Source organism: Chiloscyllium plagiosum, chromosome 3, assembly GCF_004010195.1.
Source record: "Chiloscyllium plagiosum isolate BGI_BamShark_2017 chromosome 3, ASM401019v2, whole genome shotgun sequence".
Lineage (NCBI taxonomy): Eukaryota > Metazoa > Chordata > Chondrichthyes > Orectolobiformes > Hemiscylliidae > Chiloscyllium > Chiloscyllium plagiosum.
This window is the reverse complement of record NC_057712.1, coordinates 8,073,611-8,096,024: the sequence shown is the minus strand read 5'-3', so window position 1 is coordinate 8,096,024 and position 22,414 is coordinate 8,073,611. Positions and strand designations below refer to the sequence as shown.

Genomic DNA, 22,414 nt, shown 5'->3' with positions numbered 1-22,414 from the left:
GCATAGATTATTGGCAGATTCTAGAGATAAACTGAGATAATGGGAAGCAAAGCTGTTGCAGATAATTCTTAGACTGGAAAGGAACCAGGAAAGAGCAGTACCAGAGTATTAGGTCACAGAGGTGAAACACTGGAGGAAGACTGAAACATCAGCTCTGTACAAACACATACCACTCCATACAATAAACAATCATTGTGTTCATAAATATTTATGCTGATCTCTAATACTTTCCAGTTACATAATTGTATGTGTTAACTGTAGCTCAATTTGCAGCACTCCCATCACTAATTCAGAAGGCATGGGGTATCATTTCTGCCTCACAATGGGAGTGTAGCTCTGCTGGGGGTGCTCTCTTTCAGCTGAACCATGGAATATTACATTCAGTTCTGGTCTCCCTGCTATCAAAAAGATATTGTGAAACTTGAAAGGGTTCAGAAAGCATTTTGCCAGGGTTGGAGGTTTTGAGCTAATAGGGAGAGGCTGAATAGGCTGGGGCTAGTCTCCTTGGAGTGTTGGAGGCTGAGAGGTGATCTTATGGAGGCGAATAAAATCATGAGGGGCATGGCAAGGGTGAATAGCCAATGCCGTTTCTCCCAGGATAGGAAGCCCAAAACTAGACAGCACAGGTTGAAGGTGGGAGGAGAAAGATTTAAAAGGGATGTAAGGGGTAACTTTTTCATGCAGAGGGTGTTGCATATATTGAATGAGCTGCCAGAGGAAGTGGTAAAGACTGGTACAATTTCAACATTTAAAAGGCATCTGGATGGAGACATGAATGAGAAGGGTTTAGAGGGATATGGGCCAAATGCTGGCAAATGGGACTAGATTAATTTCGTATATCTGGTCAGCATGGACGGGTTGGAGTCTGCTTCCATGCTGTACATCTCTATGCCTCTATCTCCTTTCTGCCATTCAGGTGGCCACCTGATATCCCACGGTATGACTGTGAAGAAACATCCATCTCTGGCGTGCTGGCCAGTAGTTATCTTCATTCACCATCAGACATAAAAACAAATGATCTAGTTATTATCACAATGTGCATTATTGGAGATTGCTACGTATAAATTGGATGCCCCTTTCCCAATATTACAAAGAGTAACTGCACTACACAAGTATTTTGGCTGACGTGTTTTGGTACCTCCTGAGATCCAGAAAGACACATGTAAGGGCATATCCCTTTTTTTCTCCCTTTTAACTGTGTGGAATCACGCAGTAGAAAATAATTTCATCAAACCTTGGCAAGTCAGGATTTGCTGCTAAAATGATTTCAAAAAGTGCTCTGAGAACATGTAGCTCCACCCAACCCTTCTGCAAACTCCGCCCATGTTCATTAGAATATGTTCACAGACCCCATCATATTTGAAGTGAAAATTATCTTGCTGAACCGCTTACATTTCGACCTTAAGTTTAGCGATGTCATCTTTGCCCGTCTGTGTGAATCCAGTTCGAACTAACTTACAGTTTGAGTGGATCATTTATGTCACGTTACCTGTCTATTAGCAATGGTGCTGAGTTCTTCCTGAAATTGTGGTTTAAATATACTTAGAAAAGGTTGAGCAAGGACAGAAAAGGACAGAAATTCTGAAGTTAGTATGAAAGAAAGTTTAGCTCCCTTTGTCCCAACTGCCTCAAAAAAAAACCTAGGGTAACCTTTGGACTCTCTGATACCTTTTGTAACTGCAGTGAACTTCATAAACAGATTGGCTCAGCTGCAGAGACTATATAAATACTGCGCCAGGAACAGTCACTTCAGCAGGGGGAGATTATCCATCAGCTCAACATGAGCTTCATCATGAAGCTCTGTTTTCTGCTGCTGTTCGGGTGTGTGGTTTTAACACGTAAGTTTTCATTAACATTTATTCTCGCACATTATGAGCCATTAAATGTGCTGCAAAATATAACGTATTCAGTACCATGTTTTACTTGGGATGTTTTATTTGCAATTATGAATTCATCGTTCATTTAAATTGTAACCTACATTAATGTCTTTAGTGAGTTATATGCAATACGATCATCTTTCGAATATAAAGAATTAAAATGAGTTTCCAAATTAATTGAACGAAAGTAATCTTTTTAATAAATACAAAACCTTTACCTACAATCCAGAGGCTAAAATGTTAAATTAAAAAATGCTTGATTTTGAAAACAATATTCAATTCTATCCAACTTTTTAGCTCCCAAATTGTTCGAACCATATTGAAAACGAGGTTACCTTATTTCTACCCCTGAACTTCATAAATATTTGTCTGATTTTTGGAACGGCGTGAGACAGAAACTGCAGTAGTTTCATGTTGTTTGATTAACGCGATTTAATTAATGGAGTAACAGAAGAAAACGAATCTCAATTTGCTGAAAATGTTTGCATCAAGAATTGCAGTAGAGATTTTTGGTAGTTTTTGGAATACTACATCTATAAGTCTATAATTTATATACATAAAAACATTTATAAATCCCCATCCATAAATATTTCTTCACTTTTCAGAAGGAAAATCTGAAGACAGAAGAACGTGTTCAAGTAAGTAGCATTGTGTTAACCGTACTAGTCTCAATTTTTCAGTGTCTGAGAGCACTTTCTACACAGCAGAGTAGATCAAAAATACGTCGTTATTAATGCAGACAACGAAATTTCCTGAATTACATCGAACTAAATACTGAACATTTTGAGACACAAATCTGCTCTGAGAGTTATGGGAGCAGTTCTGTAATTTGGAGCTGGGGATTTGGAACACATTCCCATACCACACACGCAAAAAAAGTGGGGATACACAGCCTCCCTAACTCCTGGTGGCTGCCAGCCTTAAAGATGTATAAGACGAATGCATTTCTGTCAAGAATTTTGTTGTGCAAGTATGGCATTCCCTGTTAAACAGCTGAAAGACCACTCTGCTCTGGGTTGGTGGAACAGCACCATCTGTTGGGCAACCGGAATGGTGCACCTTCCAAGGAAATACTGAGAAGACACTGCAGTCTGTCAATTCGTATCTGGATCCGATTGATGGTCAACCTCGTGATGCAAACATTAGGCCCCTAAGATAAAGGAGCAGCGTAAGACCATTCAGCTCATCGAGTCTGCTCCACCATTCGATCATGGCTGAAATGTTTCTAATCATCGTGGTTTCTCCCTTGATCCCTTTACTTTGGACTCCCTAAAGTGCACAAAGAGACCATTTGTCCCATCAAGTCTGCACCGACCCTCCGAAGAGCATTGCATCCAACCCCTTACCCTATTCCTGTATTTTTTTTTTAGATTAGATTAGATTACAGTGTGGAAACAGGCCCTTCGGCCCAACAAGTCCACACCGACCCGCCGAAGCGCAACCCACCCCATACCCCTACATTTACCCCTTACCTAACACTACGGGCAATTTTTTAGTATGGCCAATTCACCTGACCCTGCACATCTTTGGACTGTGGGAGGAAACCGGAGCACCCGGAGGAAACCCACGCAGACACGGGGAGAACGTGCAAACTCCACACAGTCAGTCGCCTGAGGCGGGAACTGAACCCGGGTCTCTGGCGCTGTGAAGCAGCAGTGCTAACCACTGTGCCACCGTGCCGCCTAAGTACAATACATGAACCTAAGTACAGTGAAAAGTTTTGTTTTGTGAGCAGTGCAGGCAGATCATAGCAAACAAGGAGCAACACGTACAAGGTTATGTTGTACATGCCGTGCACAAAGCAAGATTAACATTATAATACTGTATTTTACTTAACCCACCTAGCCTCCACATCCTTAGACACTGTGGAAAGTTTAGTGAGGCCCATCCAGCTAACCTGCACATCTTTAGACTGTGGGAGGAAACCCACACAATCACAGGGATAATGTACAAACTCCACAGACAGTCACCTGAGGATGGGATTGAACCAGGGTCCCCGCAAATGTAAGGCAGCAGTGCTAACCACTGAGCCATCTTGTCACCCCAAACGCCAGTCACTCACAGCCAGGCCTTCTACTAAACAAATTATCTGACTTAATAATTACAACGTGTATTTATTTTACCCAATTACAGAGCAGAAAACCCGCTTCAAAAATCTTAAGACGTATTTTTACAACTATGAAGCTGAAACCTCCAATGGAATAGTTGGGACTGAATATTCACGCTCTGGTGTCCGAATATCTTGCAAAGTAAGTTAAAGGTTGCTTTCAATATACAAGAACTCAATACTTCAACCCTGATTTCCCCGAGAGATATCTGAATGGCTCACAAATCACTATACACATTTTCAAATGTCTAGCAGACTGTAAGGATTACAGGGATCAATTAGCATAGTATATGTCTCACCAATTTAATTTGGGGTGACTTCAACATTCTTAAGTTGTTCAGATGGATCTAGCACATTGATATGCGTCACCCTGAATGCAAAAAGTATCCTCGATTTTTCAAATGGATTTAAAGTAATGTATTTTACAAGTTTCTGATTATCAGCCAGTAAATGAAGTAAGTTTGTAAATGTTGATTCCTTAAAACTTACACAATAAAGTTAAAAATCACACAACACCAGATATTAGTCCAACGGGTTTATTTAGAAACACTAGTTTCTGAGGCACTGCTTCTTCATCAGGTGGTTGTGAATTCTGCTGCATGACCACCTGACGAAGAAGCAGTGCTTCGAAAGCTAGTGCTTCCAAATAAACTTGTTGGACTGTAACCTAGTGTTGTGTGATGTTTAACTTTGTTCATCCCAGGCCAACACCGGCACCTCCAAATCACAACAAAGTTACTGTTATAGTTATTGTTTTAAAAATATTTTTACACAAGTTAGATAACGAACTTCTACATTGTATTTCTTAACTTCTTGGCTATTTTAGTTGCTTATACTGTCAATGTCAGAGCTCATAAACTCCCACTAAAATAACATTTTGAAATCCTGAAGTCAAATTGATACCTTTTTTCTTGGTGTTTATTTACGTATTTTAGGATTGTACAACCTATCATTTCCTCACTCCCTGACTGCACATGATAAAATAATAGGAAAATACTATTTCAATACATTTTAAAAAGTAAAAATCAATATAGAATCATTTTTTAAGGTGGCAAGTGTGTCTCTAGTTTCTGTATTCGATTAGGAAAATAAACTGCAATTGAAAAGAAAGTTACAACAATGTGTTTAACTTGGTTGCTTTCCCACAGGTGGAACTTGAGGTTCCTCAGTACTGTGCTTACACCTTGCGGGTAAATGCATGCAACCTGAGGGAAGTGCAAAGCATCAATCCTGATGGCAAACCTGTCTTTGAGCTTTCCAGGAACTCTGAAGAGTTTCAGCAAGCAATGTCCAAGTAAGCAATGTCCAAGTATGAATCTTAAAATGCTAATTTTTGTGGCACTCCTCCTGACGTCTGCTATTGTGTTAAAACAATCCCAGAAACCCTAGTAAAGTGGAGTAAACAGCATTCTGGGAACAGGGCTTAGGTGGGGTTGAGGTTAGGGGGATTTCAGAATACAGCCCCTGAAATCGTGCCAGGCACACACACAAGAGAAAGCTAAAAACTGCAGTACACTGCAGACCTACGGGTTTATTTGAATGCGCTAGCTTTCGAAGTGCTGCTTCTCCATCAGGTGCTAGTGAGAGTGGAAGACTTCAAACTCAGAATTTATAAGGAAAAGGTCTTTCACTCTCACTAACACCTGATGAAAGAGCAGTGCTCTGAAAGCTAATGTTTTCAAATAAACCTGATGGACTATAACCCAGTTTATCTGATTTTTGACTTGTTCACTCCAGTCCATCACCAGCATCTCCACAACAAGAGAATGTTAGTCACACAATTTGTAAGATCGCGTGAAATAAATGATTGCTTGTGATACAGGCAACTGTATACATAATTTACTCATAAGACATCCCTCTTCTCTAATTTTAGCTGTTTAAAATAAATTAGATTTTGTAGAATGAGGTGTCCCTGCATAAGCTATTTTCTTTGTATATTACTCCCTGTGGGTGTCACTTATCTTACAAAATAATTTGATGAATAGGACTGCATTAGTAGAAGGCATTTTCTCATCAATTAATTATAATCTGTTAATATGTGGGGTTCATAGCTGCTGAAAAACTGCAGCAAAAAGGATCAGAATAAGCCGGGCTCCTACTCAACTTTGCAATGTCTAATTTCAAAGCAGAAGTTGTAAATAGGTATTAAACTCTCAGTCCTATATGTAAGAATCTAATGCTTGCTTTTGTAGTTGTCCAGCCCAATTTCAGATATATATTTTTTAGCATCCATTGGTACTTATGTTTATATGCATTGTGGCATTTTGCTCCTCAAAGTTAATTGTAGATCTGCACAGTTTTCACATTAAGTAGTCACAGCCTCACTTTACTCTAAGCCATTTATACTGAGACTTCCCCAAAGGAACTTTAAAATCCTACAATAGCGTGAGATACCATTGAATGCTTAAATAATTTTTCTGGATATATAGAACCATAAAATGGTTCAAATAATTCTCCTTATCAGTAATAATTTTGACATGTGGGAAATGATGATGAAATAGAAATGAAAAATAAATTAAACAGCCCACATTTGATGAGCTAACATTAACACCATTATGGTTGAAGTGATTTGCTTGAAAGTTCTGTAAGATATTTTCTTCCATAGGTATGAGCTGAAATTCACAACAGTACATGGGCATATGGATGTCAACCTCTACCCAAATAAAAGTGAACCAACCAACATTCTCAACATCAAGAGAGGAATCATTTCTACTCTTCTGGTGCCAGTGGAATCTGATGAAGATGTACAGACATTTAACACAGTAAGTTTTCTTTTTCTAATTAATTTTCACAGCCCAAATGGATTTAATATAAATTCTAAATAGATGCTTAGCTTTTAATAGTCATTTCTGCAGCAGTTTTTGCAATAAAATTATTTGGCCAAATCTGCAATATTAAGCACAGCAAATCTACAACTTGTTCCATCTGGGACTGAAACTGGCCAATTTTGGCATTTAAATTTAAGGAAACAAAATATTTTTCGATGAATTGATTCCTTGAAAATGTTCAAAATTAAATCAGTTTTTAAAACTCCTTTGAAGATAATCTCTCCAGCTTGGAAATTAGTAGATCAGATCATTTCCAAAACAGTTCTGTCAAACTAGTGAGAAAAAGCTTTCAATCAAAAGCTTTGATTAGTTTTGTTAACTTTCTGTAAAGCTAAGGGAAGACTCAGAGTTATAGAAAAAGAATGCTTGGAACACTGCTGACTTATTTGGGAGTGTTCGGCATTTGCATTTTCATTGGTTTTGACATAATTAAAAATAAACACATATTTATTAAAAATGTACATTTATATTTTGTTTTGTGACTCAGCCTACTGTTTATGGAAATTGCACAAGTGAAGTCACAGTGAACAGCAGAGCAGGGAGTGTTGCTACTCATATTACAACTGGAAGAGATCTTACTGCTTGTAATAGATTCACACCAATTGCAGAGCACAGGAGTCCTTTGGCACTGATTACAGGGCTGGTAAGAAAACAAAAGTACTTACAATACGAACATTACCATATCTTTTTGTTCCAATATAAGAAATTTAAGTTTAATTATTTGCCAATTCCTCTTTATCCTTTTATCCCTTACACAGCATGTACCTGTGGTGAACTTGTTGAGCAGTTATCAATCTTGCAGCTATTCGCTTGATACGAAGAAGCATATAAAAGAAGCTACCTGCAACGAAAAGCATATGTTATCGCCTCTAACACAGGAGTAAGTTGTTTCACTTAAATAACACTAGCGTTTATTCACAGGTCAATACATTCACTGATGGCAATTTAAGATAAATAAACCATTTGTGTTTTAGCTGTTATAATGTTCTTTAGTTTATTTTTGGTTTATCATTGTTCCTTATATGAATCCTCTGCATTAATCTATACCTTACATTTTTTTTGTTTTGCATGTTGATTCATTGCTCAACCATTCAATTGGTTCAGTAAAAGCTAGTTTTTCACCAATCCAACTGGTTTAATGTTTCTACTGAGAAAAGCAGTCAGATGTCGTCTTAAAGTTTAAAGTTTTTTCAGCTGTTGTGACAATTACTTATTTACATCTTCACAGCAGTTACTGAGAATTTGTGAGGAGTGGGGCGTGGAGCGTGGGGCGTGGGGAGTGGGGAGTGGGGAGTTGAATTGGCAGGTTTCTCCTTCCAAGTGGAAGTGATCACACAGAAAAATCTCTCCCTTGTTTCTTTTGAATTCCTGAAATTAAGGCCAATTTTATCACTGTTGTTGCTTTAATTTTTAATAGCAGGGCTTGAAGCAAATTACACCAGTTCTTGACCACTACAGAGTGCCAGTTACATTTTGGTATTGCCACCAACCTATTGGTTAATATATTTCAAAAAGCCCCAGCTCTGTCGAAGAGTTATCTAGACTTGAAACGTTAACTTGCCCTCTCTCTCAATGGATGCTGCCTGACCTGCTGTGATTTCTAGCATTTTTTGTTTTCAAACATAATACCTTTCTTTCAGAAGGTTCACAGAGTAATATAAAACATTTTTAGGAACTAAAATCAAAATAAGGAGGCAATCCTCATGTCCAATAGCATGTTAAATTTTTGCTTAAGTTTCAATTTAATATTTGCACCTAAGATACTTTATGATGACAGAAGCCTGAAGCTGCCTTTTATCAATTGAACTATTGAAAAGTGCTTGATGTATATCTGATTAAAGATGTATTTTTCTCTTGTTAGAGAACAGTACGGAGCTGTGTCATACGTAAAGCAAACACTTAAACTAGAAAGTTTAATGGCAACTAATAACAGACACTTTACGAAAGGTGAGATTTACCTGACAGTTTCCTCGATTTTGTTTACAGTTTGTTTTGTTTAAATTTCTTCTCTCCTGATTTACAGCTTGAACTTGTTTCTCGTGGTAATGAGAAAGAAATCAATCTCTAGCTTTATACTTTTCTTTTAAAGTCCAGAATATACTGTCCGATTGCAAGGTTAGCATATTTGGAATATGCTTAAACTTACCTTTTTTATATAATGAAAGAAACGACAGGAGTAATTTTCTTTGTTTACCTTCCCAGCCCAATGAAAATTAATATTGGAAAATTTGATGAGTTCTCTCCATAACTTTAATGAATGGAAGATCATGTAGCATAGCACTCAATATTCAGGACATAAGATCATAGGAGCATTTTAAGGTCGTTCAGCCCATCGAGCACCATTCAACCACAGCTGATATGTTTCATATGAAAGTAAGATTTTTAATAGAGTGCAGACTGTACCATTCATGGTAAGATTAGATGGAAGCTATTCTCATTTCTCTTTTATCTCAGTTCCTGGCCTACATGAGGTGGTACTAGGGTGAAAATCACAAGAAACTGCTGATATCCTCCTGTAATCCTAATGGTTATGCTTTTTCAGTTGAGCCTTAGTTTTAGTGGTCAGCAGTCCAGGAAATGGATGGCAATTTCATTATTGTTTTCAAAAAGGAATGTTGAAGGGTTCAACACCATTTTTAGCTCAACAGCGTGTTGCATGGGGAGTTGCCAATATGCCTGGTGGGGAACATTAAAGTTACATGGGTGTTGATAGGTGATCCACTGTAGTAGGTGGATTTTAATAAGCAAGTGTGTGACCCACAAAGGAGGGAACATGGCATTTTGTATAGAAGACACAAAGTTAAATACAGTAGATGTCCAATAAGATCTGGGTTTTCAGGTTCCTAGCTCTTTAAAATGCCACAAACAGACACAGAAAATAGTCAAGCAGGTGAATGGAATGCTGAGTTTCATATATAAAGGGCTGGAATTGAGATGCAAATGTTATGCTTCAGTTATACCAAACCCTAGTTAGACCCTACTTACTGTACTTTGGGCACCCCACCTTAAGAAGGATGTTTTAGCCCTGGAGGGAGTGCATCACAGGTTTACCGGGCTGATATCTGGACTTCAGGAGTTAAGTTGTGACAAACGATTTGACAAATTAAGCCTTTATTCTCTAAAATTTAGAAGGTTATGGGCTGACCTAATAGAGGTCTTCAGGATATTAACGGGAAAAGACAGGGTAGATAAAGGTAAACTATTTCCACTGGCGGATGATTCTAGAACCAGGGGCATAGTCTAAGAATTAGGACCAGGCCATTCAGGAGAGATGTTAGAAAGAACTTCTACACACAAAGAGTCAAAGACTGAAGGTTTGGAATCCTCTTCATCAAATGCTGATTGATTCTAATTAACTTGTTAAATTTAAATCTGAGATAGACATTTTTGTATTAAGCAAGGGTATCAAGGATGTGGTCCCAAGACAGGCAGATGCAGTAAGGTCACAGATCAGCCATTATCTTATTGAATAGTGGAACAGGCTCAAGGGGTTAAATGGCCTACTCTCATTCTTATGAAAAAAAGAACAGGTGAACTTAGGCCTTGGAGTGCAGGTTCATAGTTTCTTGAAAGTAGAGTCGCAGGTAGATAGGATAGTGAATAAGGCATTTGGTATGCTTCCCTTTATTGGTCAGAGTTTGGAGTACAGGAGTTGGGAGGTCATGTTGCATCTGTACAGGACTTTGGTTAGGCCATTTTTGCAATATTGTGTGTAATTCTGGTTTCTTCCTATCGGAAAGATGTTGTGAAACTTGAGAAGGTTTAGAAAAGATTTATAAGGATGTTGCCATGGTTGGAGGATTTGAGCCATCAGGAGAGGCTGAGCAGGCTGGGGCTGTTTTCCCTGGAGCATCAGAGGCTGAGGGGTGACGTAATAGAGATTTATAAAATCATGAGGGGCATGGATAGGGTAAATAGACAAAGTCTTTTCCCTGGGGTGGGGGAGTCCAGAACCAGAGGGCATAGGTTTAGGGTGAGAGGAGAAAGATTTAAAAGGGACCTAAAAGTAAACGTTTTTGTGCAGAGGGTGGTACATGTATAGAATAAGCTGCCAGAGGAAGTGATGGAGGCCGGTACAATTATAGCATTTAAAAGGCATCTGGATGGGTATATGAAAAGGAAGGGTTTGGCAAATGGGATTAGATTAAGTCAGGGTATCTGGTCAGCATGGAAAAGTTGGAATGAAAGGTCTGTTTTCACACTGTACATCTCTCTAACTCTCTCACCATGTCCTATCTGCGAATAACAGCTGGCCAATATTGGCTGGACCAGAACTGACAAACTGCAGCAACTTTCCCTGTGCATAAGATATAAACAAAACCCAAACACGAAAATCACCGGTGTACCCTGCTCAACAAAAAGAAACTGTCCCCAACCAGTAGAATTGTTAATGTGAATGAAAATTGCATTAACATTTGTTTTCTGGTTAAGTATCATTTTAATTTTTGCCACCGGTGCTAAGTAGGAAATATCTGATCAATAACCAACAGTCTGAATCATATAATTAAGATGCAAATAATGTGCCTGGCATTGAACATTAACATCACTGCTAAGATCCAGCACAGTCTTTTGAATGAGCCACTAAGATTAGATTCCCTACATTCTGGAAACAGGCCCTTCAGCCCAGCAAGTCCACACCGACTCTCTGAAGACTAAGCAACCCAGACACATTTCCCTACTCTATATTTACCTCTGACTAATGCAGCTAACACTGGGCAATTTAACATGGCCAGTTCACCTGACTTGCACATCTTTGGATTGTGGGAGGAAACCCACGCAGATATGGGGAGAATGTGCAAACTCCGTACAGACAGACACCCGAGGCTGGGATTGAACCAGGACCCTAGCACTGTGCATGTTTTATGTGCCTATGTGGGTCGATATAAAAAAAAATCAAGAAGCAATGGTATTTCCCTATAGTGCTGGCTGTATTTATCTCTGAGTCAATATCAAAAACAGAGATTATCTGGTCATTATCACTTTGTGTTTGTGGGGTTTTGAAGGACTGCTATGTATCCTGTAACAGTAACTACAACTCTATATTAATTTGCTTTAAATTGCTTAGATATATCCAGTTGTCATGGAAGGTGCGAGAGAAGTGTTTTTTATTCATTAAAATGCATTCCATCCAACCTTCCACTCTGTAATTTCACTTGAAAGCGGACTATGTGATGGAGATCTAATCATTGTTGTCAGATTTATCCCATCATTAGTAAAACCTGGCAGCAAAGAAAAGGAAGCATTCTACGAGAGGACATATCTTTTCCTTCATGTGTTCTGACCATGCAGAAGTGTTTCTCCAGATTCCCTAAAAATGTTTGCCCTCCCCTGACCTGGAATTCTCTTCCTCTAACTCACAAAATGGTCACGGTGTCTCTTCAACACTTCCTTCAAAAAACTTACAATTAGTTGAGACCTCCCCAGAGCTGATAACCTCTCATTTCCAATTATCTAAGTGTTGAGCTGGGTAACAAGGAGTTCAAAGTAAAATAAACTAAGTTGATTAAATACATGAACTTAATTTGTCCAATAAACAAACAAGGTTACATAGAGATGGCAGTAGAGGTGCTGTATGTAACTGAAGCATTTGGGAGTTTGACGAAAGTGTTATGATCCTGGGTAATTGTTTGTGTAATTTGCATCTTGAGGAATGCCCACTCAAAGATTTGTTAGCTGGAATCCAAGTGTCTGAGGCACAGACATTGTATCTTATCAAGGAATGGTGTGAGACATGGGCAGTTTGGCCCAGGAAACAGACATACACTCAGGTTTGATAATGGCTCCAAATGAGACTAAACTACCGCAGATATTGGAAATCTGAAATAAAAGCAAACAGATGCAGCATTGAATTCGAAAGGTTAGCTCAGTGTCTCTCTTTACAGATACGGCCAGTTTCTCCACTCATTCCTTTTTTTTATTGCTAGTATCAGTTTGGTTAATGGTCACAGGCAGGAGGGTGTGACTGTAAGTCACTTTGGATTGTGGAAGCACTTCAACCTTCGTCCTGACACAACAATTTCAATGTTCACACTGTCAGCATGGGTGAGGTTAAAGTCTGAAGGGTGGGTGAGCTAAATAATATGACGACATGGTGTGGGAAGCCATTCAAGTGCAGAAAGCAGAAAGCAATGATGTAAGATGGTACAGTCAGGGAAATAGATACTATTCATTGCATTTGTGAGCAGGTGTTCCAAAGGTTGTTGTGACTGCCCGGTGATTCTGGGAGCAATCCATTAGGTCGCACCTACCAATAAAACAAAACACAAGGTTCTAAAGGGCCTCTGAAATCAGAGTAGGCTGCACAATTGCCATTGCTGCATTGGTGATTACAAAACCAAATCCTGGGGTCATGACCTGCCATTTAAGAAGCCTTGTCTTATAGGAAATGCAGCTAAGGATCACGTAACAGATTTCTTGGGATGAGGAGGTGGCTCCTATCAGTAGGATTGAGTCAACAAGGCCTTGTTACCTCGAATTTAGGTGATTTAATTAAAACGCACATAATTCTTACAGGAATGGACAAGGTAAATGCTGGGCAGGTATTTCCTCTGGTGGAGAGTCTAGAACGAAGCGTCATAATCTTAGAATAAGGGTTAGTTCCAACTGATATCAGGACAACTTTATTCATCCAAATGATTGTGAATCTTCAAAAATCTCTACCACAGAAAATTGTGGATGCTCAGACATTTAGTGAATCTTCATGGCTGAATTTGATGGAGTTTTTGATACTTTGGGATATTACAGGAAAACCAAGCTAAGGTAGAAAATCAACCATAATCTGACTGAATTACTGGCCTTAAACTGCCAAGTGATACATACGGCCAATGGTTCTATGAAGCTCATTTAAGTCTGTTTCTGATACTTGTGACATTCGGTGGACTTCATTGCTTCATTTTGCACCTCCCAAAATCCATTTCCAGTTCAATTCCCCGTCTAATGTCCACCACAGATTAAATGACAAGAATATGTTGAATTATGAATATGAAATATAGATCATTTTGAACTATAGCGTTATTATGGGTAATACATTTATTTCAGGATGGACACTAACTTTTTTTTGAATTGATCTTTTGTAGATGAATCGATAATCAGGAAAGAATTGGCTTTGGAGCACACTGAGAGTAGGGTAAAGAATGCAGACTCTGCAACATTGGCTTTACAGAATCTGGTCAGTCTATCTGAGAGTGGTCAGGATGAAGAAAGAGCCAGTCTGTTCCAAACATTTGTTGTTGAATTGAGGGAGTTGGAGAAAGATGCACTTGAGGCTGCTTTACCTAAATTCTTCAAAATGGAAGTGCCCAGGTAATCACGATAATTTGTTATATGTTCTACAATCCTATTTGTAGAAGAGATATAAAACAATGTGTCCTAACAACTATTTGGTGACATTAACACAATCCAAAATTTTACACACTCAGAAAGGTATATATTAGCACCAACTTTCCATTTATAACTTTTAATATGTTTACAGGGAAGGTAATTGTCCAGTGCTATTTATTGCGAGACTACTAACCCAGAAACTCAGCTCATTTTCCAAGGAGTTAGGGTAAAATCTGCCATGGCAGATTGTGGAATTTGAATTCAATAAAGAATTTGTAATTAAGTGTCGAATGATGACCATATATCCACCGCTGACACCCATCTGATTCACTAATGTCCTTTTGGAAAGGAAACTGCCATCCTTACCTGGTCTGCCCGACATGATTCCAGATCCAATTAGGGACAGGCAATAAATGCGGCTTGACCAGAGATGCCCACATCTTGTGAACGAATAAAAGAAAAATATAATAATTAGGCCATTAAAGTATAATCAACATTTCTTAATTCTGACAGATGATGTTTTCCTTTCAATATAATTTATTTGTGTCATGGCTTCCAGCCTGAGTTGGCAGTATTAGCACAGATTTTAAAGCAACTTGCACTACAGAAACAAAGGGCAATGTTTTCATGCAGAGGGTGGAGTTTGTCCAGAATGAGTTGCCAAAGGAAGTGGTGGAGGCTGATACAATTACAACATTTAAAAGGCACCTGAATGGGTACATGAATAGAAAGGGTTAGAGGGATAGGGACCAAAGCTGAAAAATGTGTTGCTGGAAAAGCGCAGCAGGTCAGGCAGCATCCAAGGAGCAGGAGAATCGACGTTTTGGGCATAAGCCCTTCTTCAGGAAGGGCTTCATTCCTGAAGAAGGGCTTATGCCCGAAACGTCGATTCTCCTGCTCCTTGGATGCTGCCTGACCTGCTGCACTTTTCCAGCAACACACTTTTCAGCTCTGATCTCCAACATCTGCAGTCCTCACTTTCTCCCGGATAGGGACCAAATGCTGGCGAATGGGACTAGATTGATTTCAGATATCAGGTTGGCATGGATGAGTTGGACTAAAGGGTCTGTTTCTGTGCTGTACATCTCCATGACTGTAAGGAGGAAGCAATCCAGAAGTGTGTCATTTTCATATCTTTACTGTGGTCATTGGTAATCTTGCCCTGTCTCCTCCTGGCCTGCTGAAGTACCTACCTGAATTAGATGGTAGGTCTATCAAAGTGGGAACTTTCCACCCCAAACTTTGTATAAGATAGCACTGCTTTGAACAGAAATTGCTGGGTGTGCAGGCAGGGTGGTAATTAAAAGTAAGTTTTAATGTATATTTCTGGGACTTGGATTCATTGGAGCATTCCCCTGAGTTCCATAGAATATTAGTGACCACTGCTACTTCAGCTATCCCCTCTATGAATTCTTCCCAAGGGTTCACCTTTAAAGTGTCAACTGAGCTGCTAGTTGTGGTCCCAGCCAATGGATTGTGAGGGTGCTTGTTCTCCCCCCGGCAGCTTGCTGCTTGGATTTTACTTTGACCCTGCCCTCAGAACACACTAGGCCTACCACAAGAAGTGTGTGAACTTTCAAGTTGGTGGTGGGATGCCAATCAAGAATGCTGATTTGTCCTGGATTGTGTCAAACTTCTTGAGTGTTGTTGTAGCAGTATTTACCCAGGCAAGTGGTGAGCATTCCATCACATTTCTGGCCTATGCCTTGTAAATTGTGGATAGCCATTAGAAAGTTAGGAAGTAAATTACTTGCCACAGAGTTCCTAGTCTCTGACCTGCTGTTGTAGTCACAGTATTTTTATGATTAATTCAGTTCAATTGCTGGTTACCACTAGTTGCAAGGATATTAATCATTGGAGATTCAGCAATGGTAATGCCATAAATGTCAAGGGAAGATTGTTAGATTCTCTCATTGGAAATGGTAATTGTTTCATTCTTGTGTGGTGTGAATTTTAAAAATGGAATGAACAGAAAAACATGAAAAACATAATTAGGAAACAGACAGGTAGAAAGGGTAAAATCTTAATTTTCATATAAAATCTCAAACATTAATTTTCATCTGAGAGTATTAAACTAATTTTTCAGGACCAGAGAGATTTATCAGAAGTGGTTATTATTGTCACAGTATTAAAAGTGCTACCTAGTTCAGAATTTAATAATCAAAGTTTATTATTTCATTACCTGCCAATCTTAATGTTCATATAAAATCTCAAACATTAATTTTCTCTGAAAGTATTAAAGTAATTTTTCAGGACCAGGTACTTCATTGTCACAGTATTAAAAGTGTGCTGACTCCTGAATGCTCTAACCTTTCTGCCATCTGTACTGGGGAAATGTGGTTTGAATATATTGAATTTCAGAACCGACACCTTTGGTGAAGGTTGCAACAGTGCACCTTGTAGAAAAGCCGGGTACCTTGGGTAGTAGCTGAGAGTATTTTGTTTAATTGCAGATGTCACAAATTACTGATTAATTAAAAGTATAATAATGATGAGCACTGATAACCTGAGATGGATGATTAAAAGGGCAAATTGCTGCCTAGTTAAGAATTTAATAATCAAAGTTTATTATTTCATTACTTGCCAACTTTGGTATGTAACGATCCCCTGAGTAACTGTACCTAAACTTTACTTTAACAGGTCTGTTACTGTCCAAGCACTTCTGCAATGTGGCACTCCGGAGTGTTTTTCTGCAGTTCTGAAACTACTACAAAATGAACCAGTCCCTCCATTGGTGGCAGATGCAGTTACCTATGCCATAGCACTTATGGCTTCACCATCTGAAAGTAGGATAAGTGATGTCCTTAATCAGGCAAAGGTCCGGCGAACACGGGGTACATTTTATGCCTTGAGCCACGTAGTAAGGAAGTAAGTCAATAGCCAACAAAAATCTCTGTGATATATAATGCATCTCTTCGGTTTTCCTTCTCAAACAATAATTGTTTAGCCAAACATAACATAATGTATTTTGTATGCACTCACATGTGCTGATGTTTAGCTTTTTTAGTATTAGTAAGTTAATGCAAATGATGAGTATGACAGATTATGTTGTACAATATTCAGGAAGATTGTAAAATAAATAACATGAGGGTCCAAATGACCTTGCATAAGAATTGAAATGTCAGAAATATTAGTTTGCTATTGTAGACTATTTATTCCTACTTCCCTGATCTATCAAACTTACTCTGGATATCAATGAATGAAGGCAGTGCTAACATCAGAATACTTCTTTAGTTAAGCAAAGTACACAACAAAAAAAAACTGCAAAAACCTTACCTGTGCAATGCTTACATTCACACCCTTTATATAGGTGTGTCCTAACACCAGACCAGGACAGGTGATCAGTCTGTTCTGTCTGAACTTCCAGTCATTGATCAAACAACTTCCTCAGCCAGCTAGCTTTGTTGCGAGGCAAGGTTTTATCATATTCTTTCCAAACAAAGAAGCAGTGCACCCACATTTTGACGCTATCCAGCCTCCAGCAAAAGATCAGTTGTGGCCACTAGCATTCATCATAAATGTATCAGGTTTTCAATGATGATTTGATCAATTAACCCTTTAGGACTTGCCTGTATCTCCTTGGAAAGAGGCTTATTTCTCATTTTAATGAAGTTTGGCATAAAATTTTAGCTTGCTCTGGCTGTTCGCCACTTTTCTGTCTTCCAGTAAGTCGTATGGTATTTACATAGCACAATTCTACAGCAATCACAAACTCAGCTAATAAATAATTACATGATCCATCTGATTCAGTTTGTCTGTTTTAAGCAAAACCTCAGTTTTTTCAGAGTTTCTGTGACAGTACAGTCCATTATTGCTGAATTCCAGTGATTGATGTAAACATGCGCACAATCCTTCAGCAAAACACAGGAACACTTTAACCTAGTGAACTTTTAAATTAGTAAGTCATCACTAGGCTTCAAATGCTTTCTCCTCATTTCATTTAACTTCATTTCAGCTAAGCCTGCAAATTTTAAGTTAATATCTGTACAATGTATGGGGATATATTGTGGAATGATGCAAAAATATATATATTTACAGTATATAATTACACTATTCAAAATATTAATGAATAATTTCTGGACATTTGGAAAACACAAATAGGAAAAGGACTAGGCCACTTGATCCTTTCGTTCTGGTCCACTTGTCAACAGTATATCCCCCGATCTTCTGACTCATCTCTAGTTTCTCACACTACTCTCATTGTTCCCCAAATCCTTTAGTATCCCCAAAAAATCCAGAGTCCTTTGCTTATTTTATATCTTTGTTAATTGCAAAGACTTTTTAATAACTGAAAAGGAATCAATAATAAAAATGGCAAATTAATTGTGCAGCATTATTACATTATAACTTATTCCTTTATAAACATTTCATAATAGAAGCAGTTATATTGTGCTATAAAGTAATACTGAAAGACTTTGATATCATGATATGTGCTTATCGATGCCATCAAGTTCATAATCCTTTAACAATCCTGTTAGATTTTATGAGGAAACACAGTCTGTAGTACCAGAACTGAAGGCAGTTGCGAATTACCTGATGTCCATACTTGGAAGTGACTGCTCTGGTGATGAAGACACAATTTACCTGACTCTAAAGGTAACAGTACAGAACTTGTGATATCTAATTTATTTTACAATTAGAAATGTATTGAATACAGGTCCAATTGTAATTTGTGTTTCCATTCTGCAGGCACTGGGAAACATGGGACAGGCAATGGAGAATGCAAATCCGGAAATTCAGCAAACTCTTATAAGATGTGCTAACAACGCTAAAATCTCCTCCAATATTCAACAAGCTGCAGTTCAAGCTTTCAGAAAAATGAACTTGGCTGATGAGGTAATGTCATTCTTGATAGTGTGAGGATGTCTACGTATGCTGTTTTCATTCAGAAACCGATGAAACTGGTTATTACCACGAAACAATCATGAAATAGGTTTCAATTCGTGAAAAACCTGGAGATTGAAGACAGAATGAGAGACAGAAAGAGAAAAGTGATTTGGAGAACATGGCAGTAACTGACTCTAGCTTCTCCAAAAATATGTCATTGCAATACCTTTTTGAAATTTGAAATCTATTAATTGCAGTTGATGGGCCTCGAACTTCTGATTGCTTTAAGAGTGGACATCAGGCATTCCAGGAGTAGATAGGTTAGCACTTGAGACTGAATCCATCTCTTATAGTTTCCTACCCTTCTTTGCAAAACCAGTAATTTAGAGAGGCAATGATCTGATGGAATTATTGCTGGACTTTTAATCCATAAATCCAGGCAATTTTCTGGGGACCTGGGTTCAAATCCAACCATGGCAGATGTTGAAAGTTGAACTCAATAAAAATCTGGAATTAAGAGTCTAATGATGAGCATGAAACAATTTCCAATTGTCAGAAAAACCCACCTGGTTCATTAATGTCCTTTACAGGAGCAAACTGCTGTCCTTACTTGATCTGGCCAACATGTGACTCCTGTCCCTCAACAATGTGATTAACTCCTAACTGCCATTAAATCAATGAAGAATGATCAACAAATGTTGGTTATCCAGTGACCCATATCCCATGAATGAATAACAAAAATAGCTACTGAAGAGTAGTGGGGATATATCGGTGGCTAATCCTGTTAGTCTTAAAGTTACTTGTGGGCATAGATGTCTCCGAAAGAGGACTAAGGTTTTGCGTTTCTCTAGATACCTAACCAGACGTAGAAACCACAGCCGTGTATAATCAAGGCTTTATTTCACTCTGTCACATTTAGTCTCCACATCACAAGATCCGAGGGAATTAAAGACATTGATTGTTTGGCTAACATTTATGTTTTAATGTCACATTTGCAAGTTAGCAACAGTGCAACATTGATCTTGCTGTTTTGATACTTTCTGAAGATTCAACCCAGTCAGGGAAACATTCAGCAGATTGATGTAAAAAATAGGAAATTTGGACATTTCCTCAATTTTTAAGACTAGGTATTTGTTTCACACTCTAATTATTTGTGTCTCTGGGTGCAAACAGAGTATATTCTTACTTTATTGTTTTGTCCTCATCTGAAAATCAATGCAAGACAATGAGGACTTAACTTCTGACAAAATAATGTCAGTATAGCTGGTATAGCTCTAAAAAAAATCCAGGTCATGGTTTGAAGGGTTTTGGTTAATTTCTTGTACCTTTCCCAAGTGACAATCTTTTAATTGTGACTAGACAGTGGGACGTAAATCTCTTTAAAGTTTTCTTAATCAGTGTGTTTGGACATCTTACATGGCAGTGGTACTCAAACCTGGGGAAATGTCTTTAAAATATTTTCTAAACAACTAGTTCAGAGATGTTATTACATCCCTCTGGAACAGGTGGGTCTTTGGCCTGGCTTTTCTGACACCAATCATTTATTCAATTAAAATCAATATACATTGTGGGTTTTGACCATTCAGCCTACTAGATAGTTAATGGAACTGGACAGCATCTTGATTACTGATCCCTAACTTTGAGTATTAAAAACGTTGATTAAGGGGGAGGCAAAGGCTTAGTGGTACTAGCACCAGACTATTAATCCAGAAATTCAGCTCACGTTCTGGGGACCCGGGTTTCGATCCTGCCACAGAATTGGTGGAATTTGAATTCAATAAGTACCTGGAATTGCAAATCTAATGACGACCATGAAGCCATCCCCAGTTTTTGGAAGAAAACCCATCTGTTGGCTAATGTCCTTTACAGAAGGAAGTCTGTCATCCTTACCTGGTCTGGCTACACATGAATCCAGGCTGTCAGCAATGTGGTTGACTCTTGACTGCCCCCTGGGCAATTAGGGATGGGCAATAAATGCTGGGCAAAGGTGAGGACTGCAGATGCTGGAAACCAGAGTTTAGATCAGTGTGGTGCTGGAAAAGCACAGCAGGTCAGGCAGCATCAAAGGAGCAGGAAAATCGATGTTTCGGGCAAAAGCCCTTGATCAGGAATAGAGGCAAGTAGCCTCCAGGGTGGAGAAATAAATGGGGGAGGGGGCTGGGGATAAGGTAGCAAGATGAGGCGTTCTTCCTCCAGGTGTCGGGTGGTGAGGGAGCGGCAGTGGAGGAGGCCCAGGACCTGCATGTCCTCAGCAGAGTGGGAAAGAGAGTTGAAATGTTGGGCCACGGGGTGGTGGGGTTGATTGGTGCGATTGTCCCGGAGATGTTCTCTGAAGCGCTCTGCGAGGATAAATGCTGGTCTGGCCAGAGAGTGAATAGAGTGAATAGAAAAACTTAAGGCGAGCTGCAGTACCAGTTGTTGTGCAAGTTGAGAGAAGCTAACTGACTGAGTGGATCGTGAATTTTATCAGTTTTGCTCGGTTGGTGTTGCTTAATTGTCATTTTTACAATCACTTTTGGAAGAGCTACTGAACAATACTTTGGTGTGACACCATATTCAATAATTTTGCTTTCAGATTCGCAATGCACTTCTTCGAATATACACAGATGAAAACTCCCCTGTGCTGAAGAGACTAGGAGCATATCTTATTGTGATGAAAGATCCATCATCAGCTAATCTAAGAAGAATCATCAGAAATCTAAAAGAGATTAAAAATGAACAAGTTGAAAGCTTTGTTTCCACCCATTTGAGAAATATTCTCAAATCTGAGTCTCCTGCTGTCCAAGTGTGAGTGAAATACTGCATTATAAATTTTAGAATCAAATCAATACCATTATCATAAAGTCATCGAGATCTACAGCACAGACAAATACCCTCTGACCTATTGTGTTTGCACTGGTCAAAAAAACCCATTTAACTATTCTATTCTCATCTTCCAGCACTTGTCACATAGCCTCTGCAGTCATTGTTTTTACAGAGCCTTGAATGCGAGTGCACATATAAATACTTCTTAAAGGTTGTGAGGGCTTCTGTCTCTACCATCCTCATAGATAGTGACTTTCAGATTCCTACCATCCTCTGGATAAAAAGGTTTTTCCTCACATCCCCTCTAAATCTCCTGCCCTTACCCCTGATCATTGAGTCCTCCACCAAGGGGAAGTGTTTCTTCCTGCCAATCCAATACAATCTAATCCAATCCAATCCATGCTCATAATTTTATATACCTCAGCCATGCCTCCTTTCATCTCTCTTCTAAGGAAGTCAATCCAGTCTGTCCAATCTCTCTTCATAACTGAAACTCTCCCACCCTTTGCACCTTCTCCATTGCTGTCACATCTCTCCAATAATGTGGATTCCAGAATTATCCATTATCTACATAATTTCAACTTCCATCTTCATCAATTATGGACTTGGTTTGTTGATGAGAATGAATGGTTTTATTGCATCTCCTTTGA

General features: G+C 38.8%; 1 protein-coding gene across 1 annotated transcript in view; it reads left to right on the top strand.

Annotated features, from left to right (window-relative positions):
- Positions 1 to 1,710: 1,710 nt before the first annotated feature.
- Positions 1,711 to 22,414, top strand: part of apoba (apolipoprotein Ba) — a 66,730-nt gene continuing 46,026 nt past the window's right edge. The window contains exons 1-13 of the mRNA XM_043676695.1: positions 1,711 to 1,838; positions 2,483 to 2,515; positions 4,011 to 4,126; positions 5,133 to 5,278; positions 6,590 to 6,746; positions 7,300 to 7,455; positions 7,571 to 7,692; positions 8,674 to 8,759; positions 13,889 to 14,114; positions 16,773 to 17,000; positions 18,611 to 18,728; positions 18,822 to 18,968; positions 21,535 to 21,746. Coding sequence (XP_043532630.1) covers positions 1,781 to 1,838; positions 2,483 to 2,515; positions 4,011 to 4,126; positions 5,133 to 5,278; positions 6,590 to 6,746; positions 7,300 to 7,455; positions 7,571 to 7,692; positions 8,674 to 8,759; positions 13,889 to 14,114; positions 16,773 to 17,000; positions 18,611 to 18,728; positions 18,822 to 18,968; positions 21,535 to 21,746 — 1,805 coding nt within the window. The 5' untranslated portion in view covers positions 1,711 to 1,780. The remainder of the gene's footprint in view (positions 1,839 to 2,482; positions 2,516 to 4,010; positions 4,127 to 5,132; positions 5,279 to 6,589; positions 6,747 to 7,299; positions 7,456 to 7,570; positions 7,693 to 8,673; positions 8,760 to 13,888; positions 14,115 to 16,772; positions 17,001 to 18,610; positions 18,729 to 18,821; positions 18,969 to 21,534; positions 21,747 to 22,414) is intronic.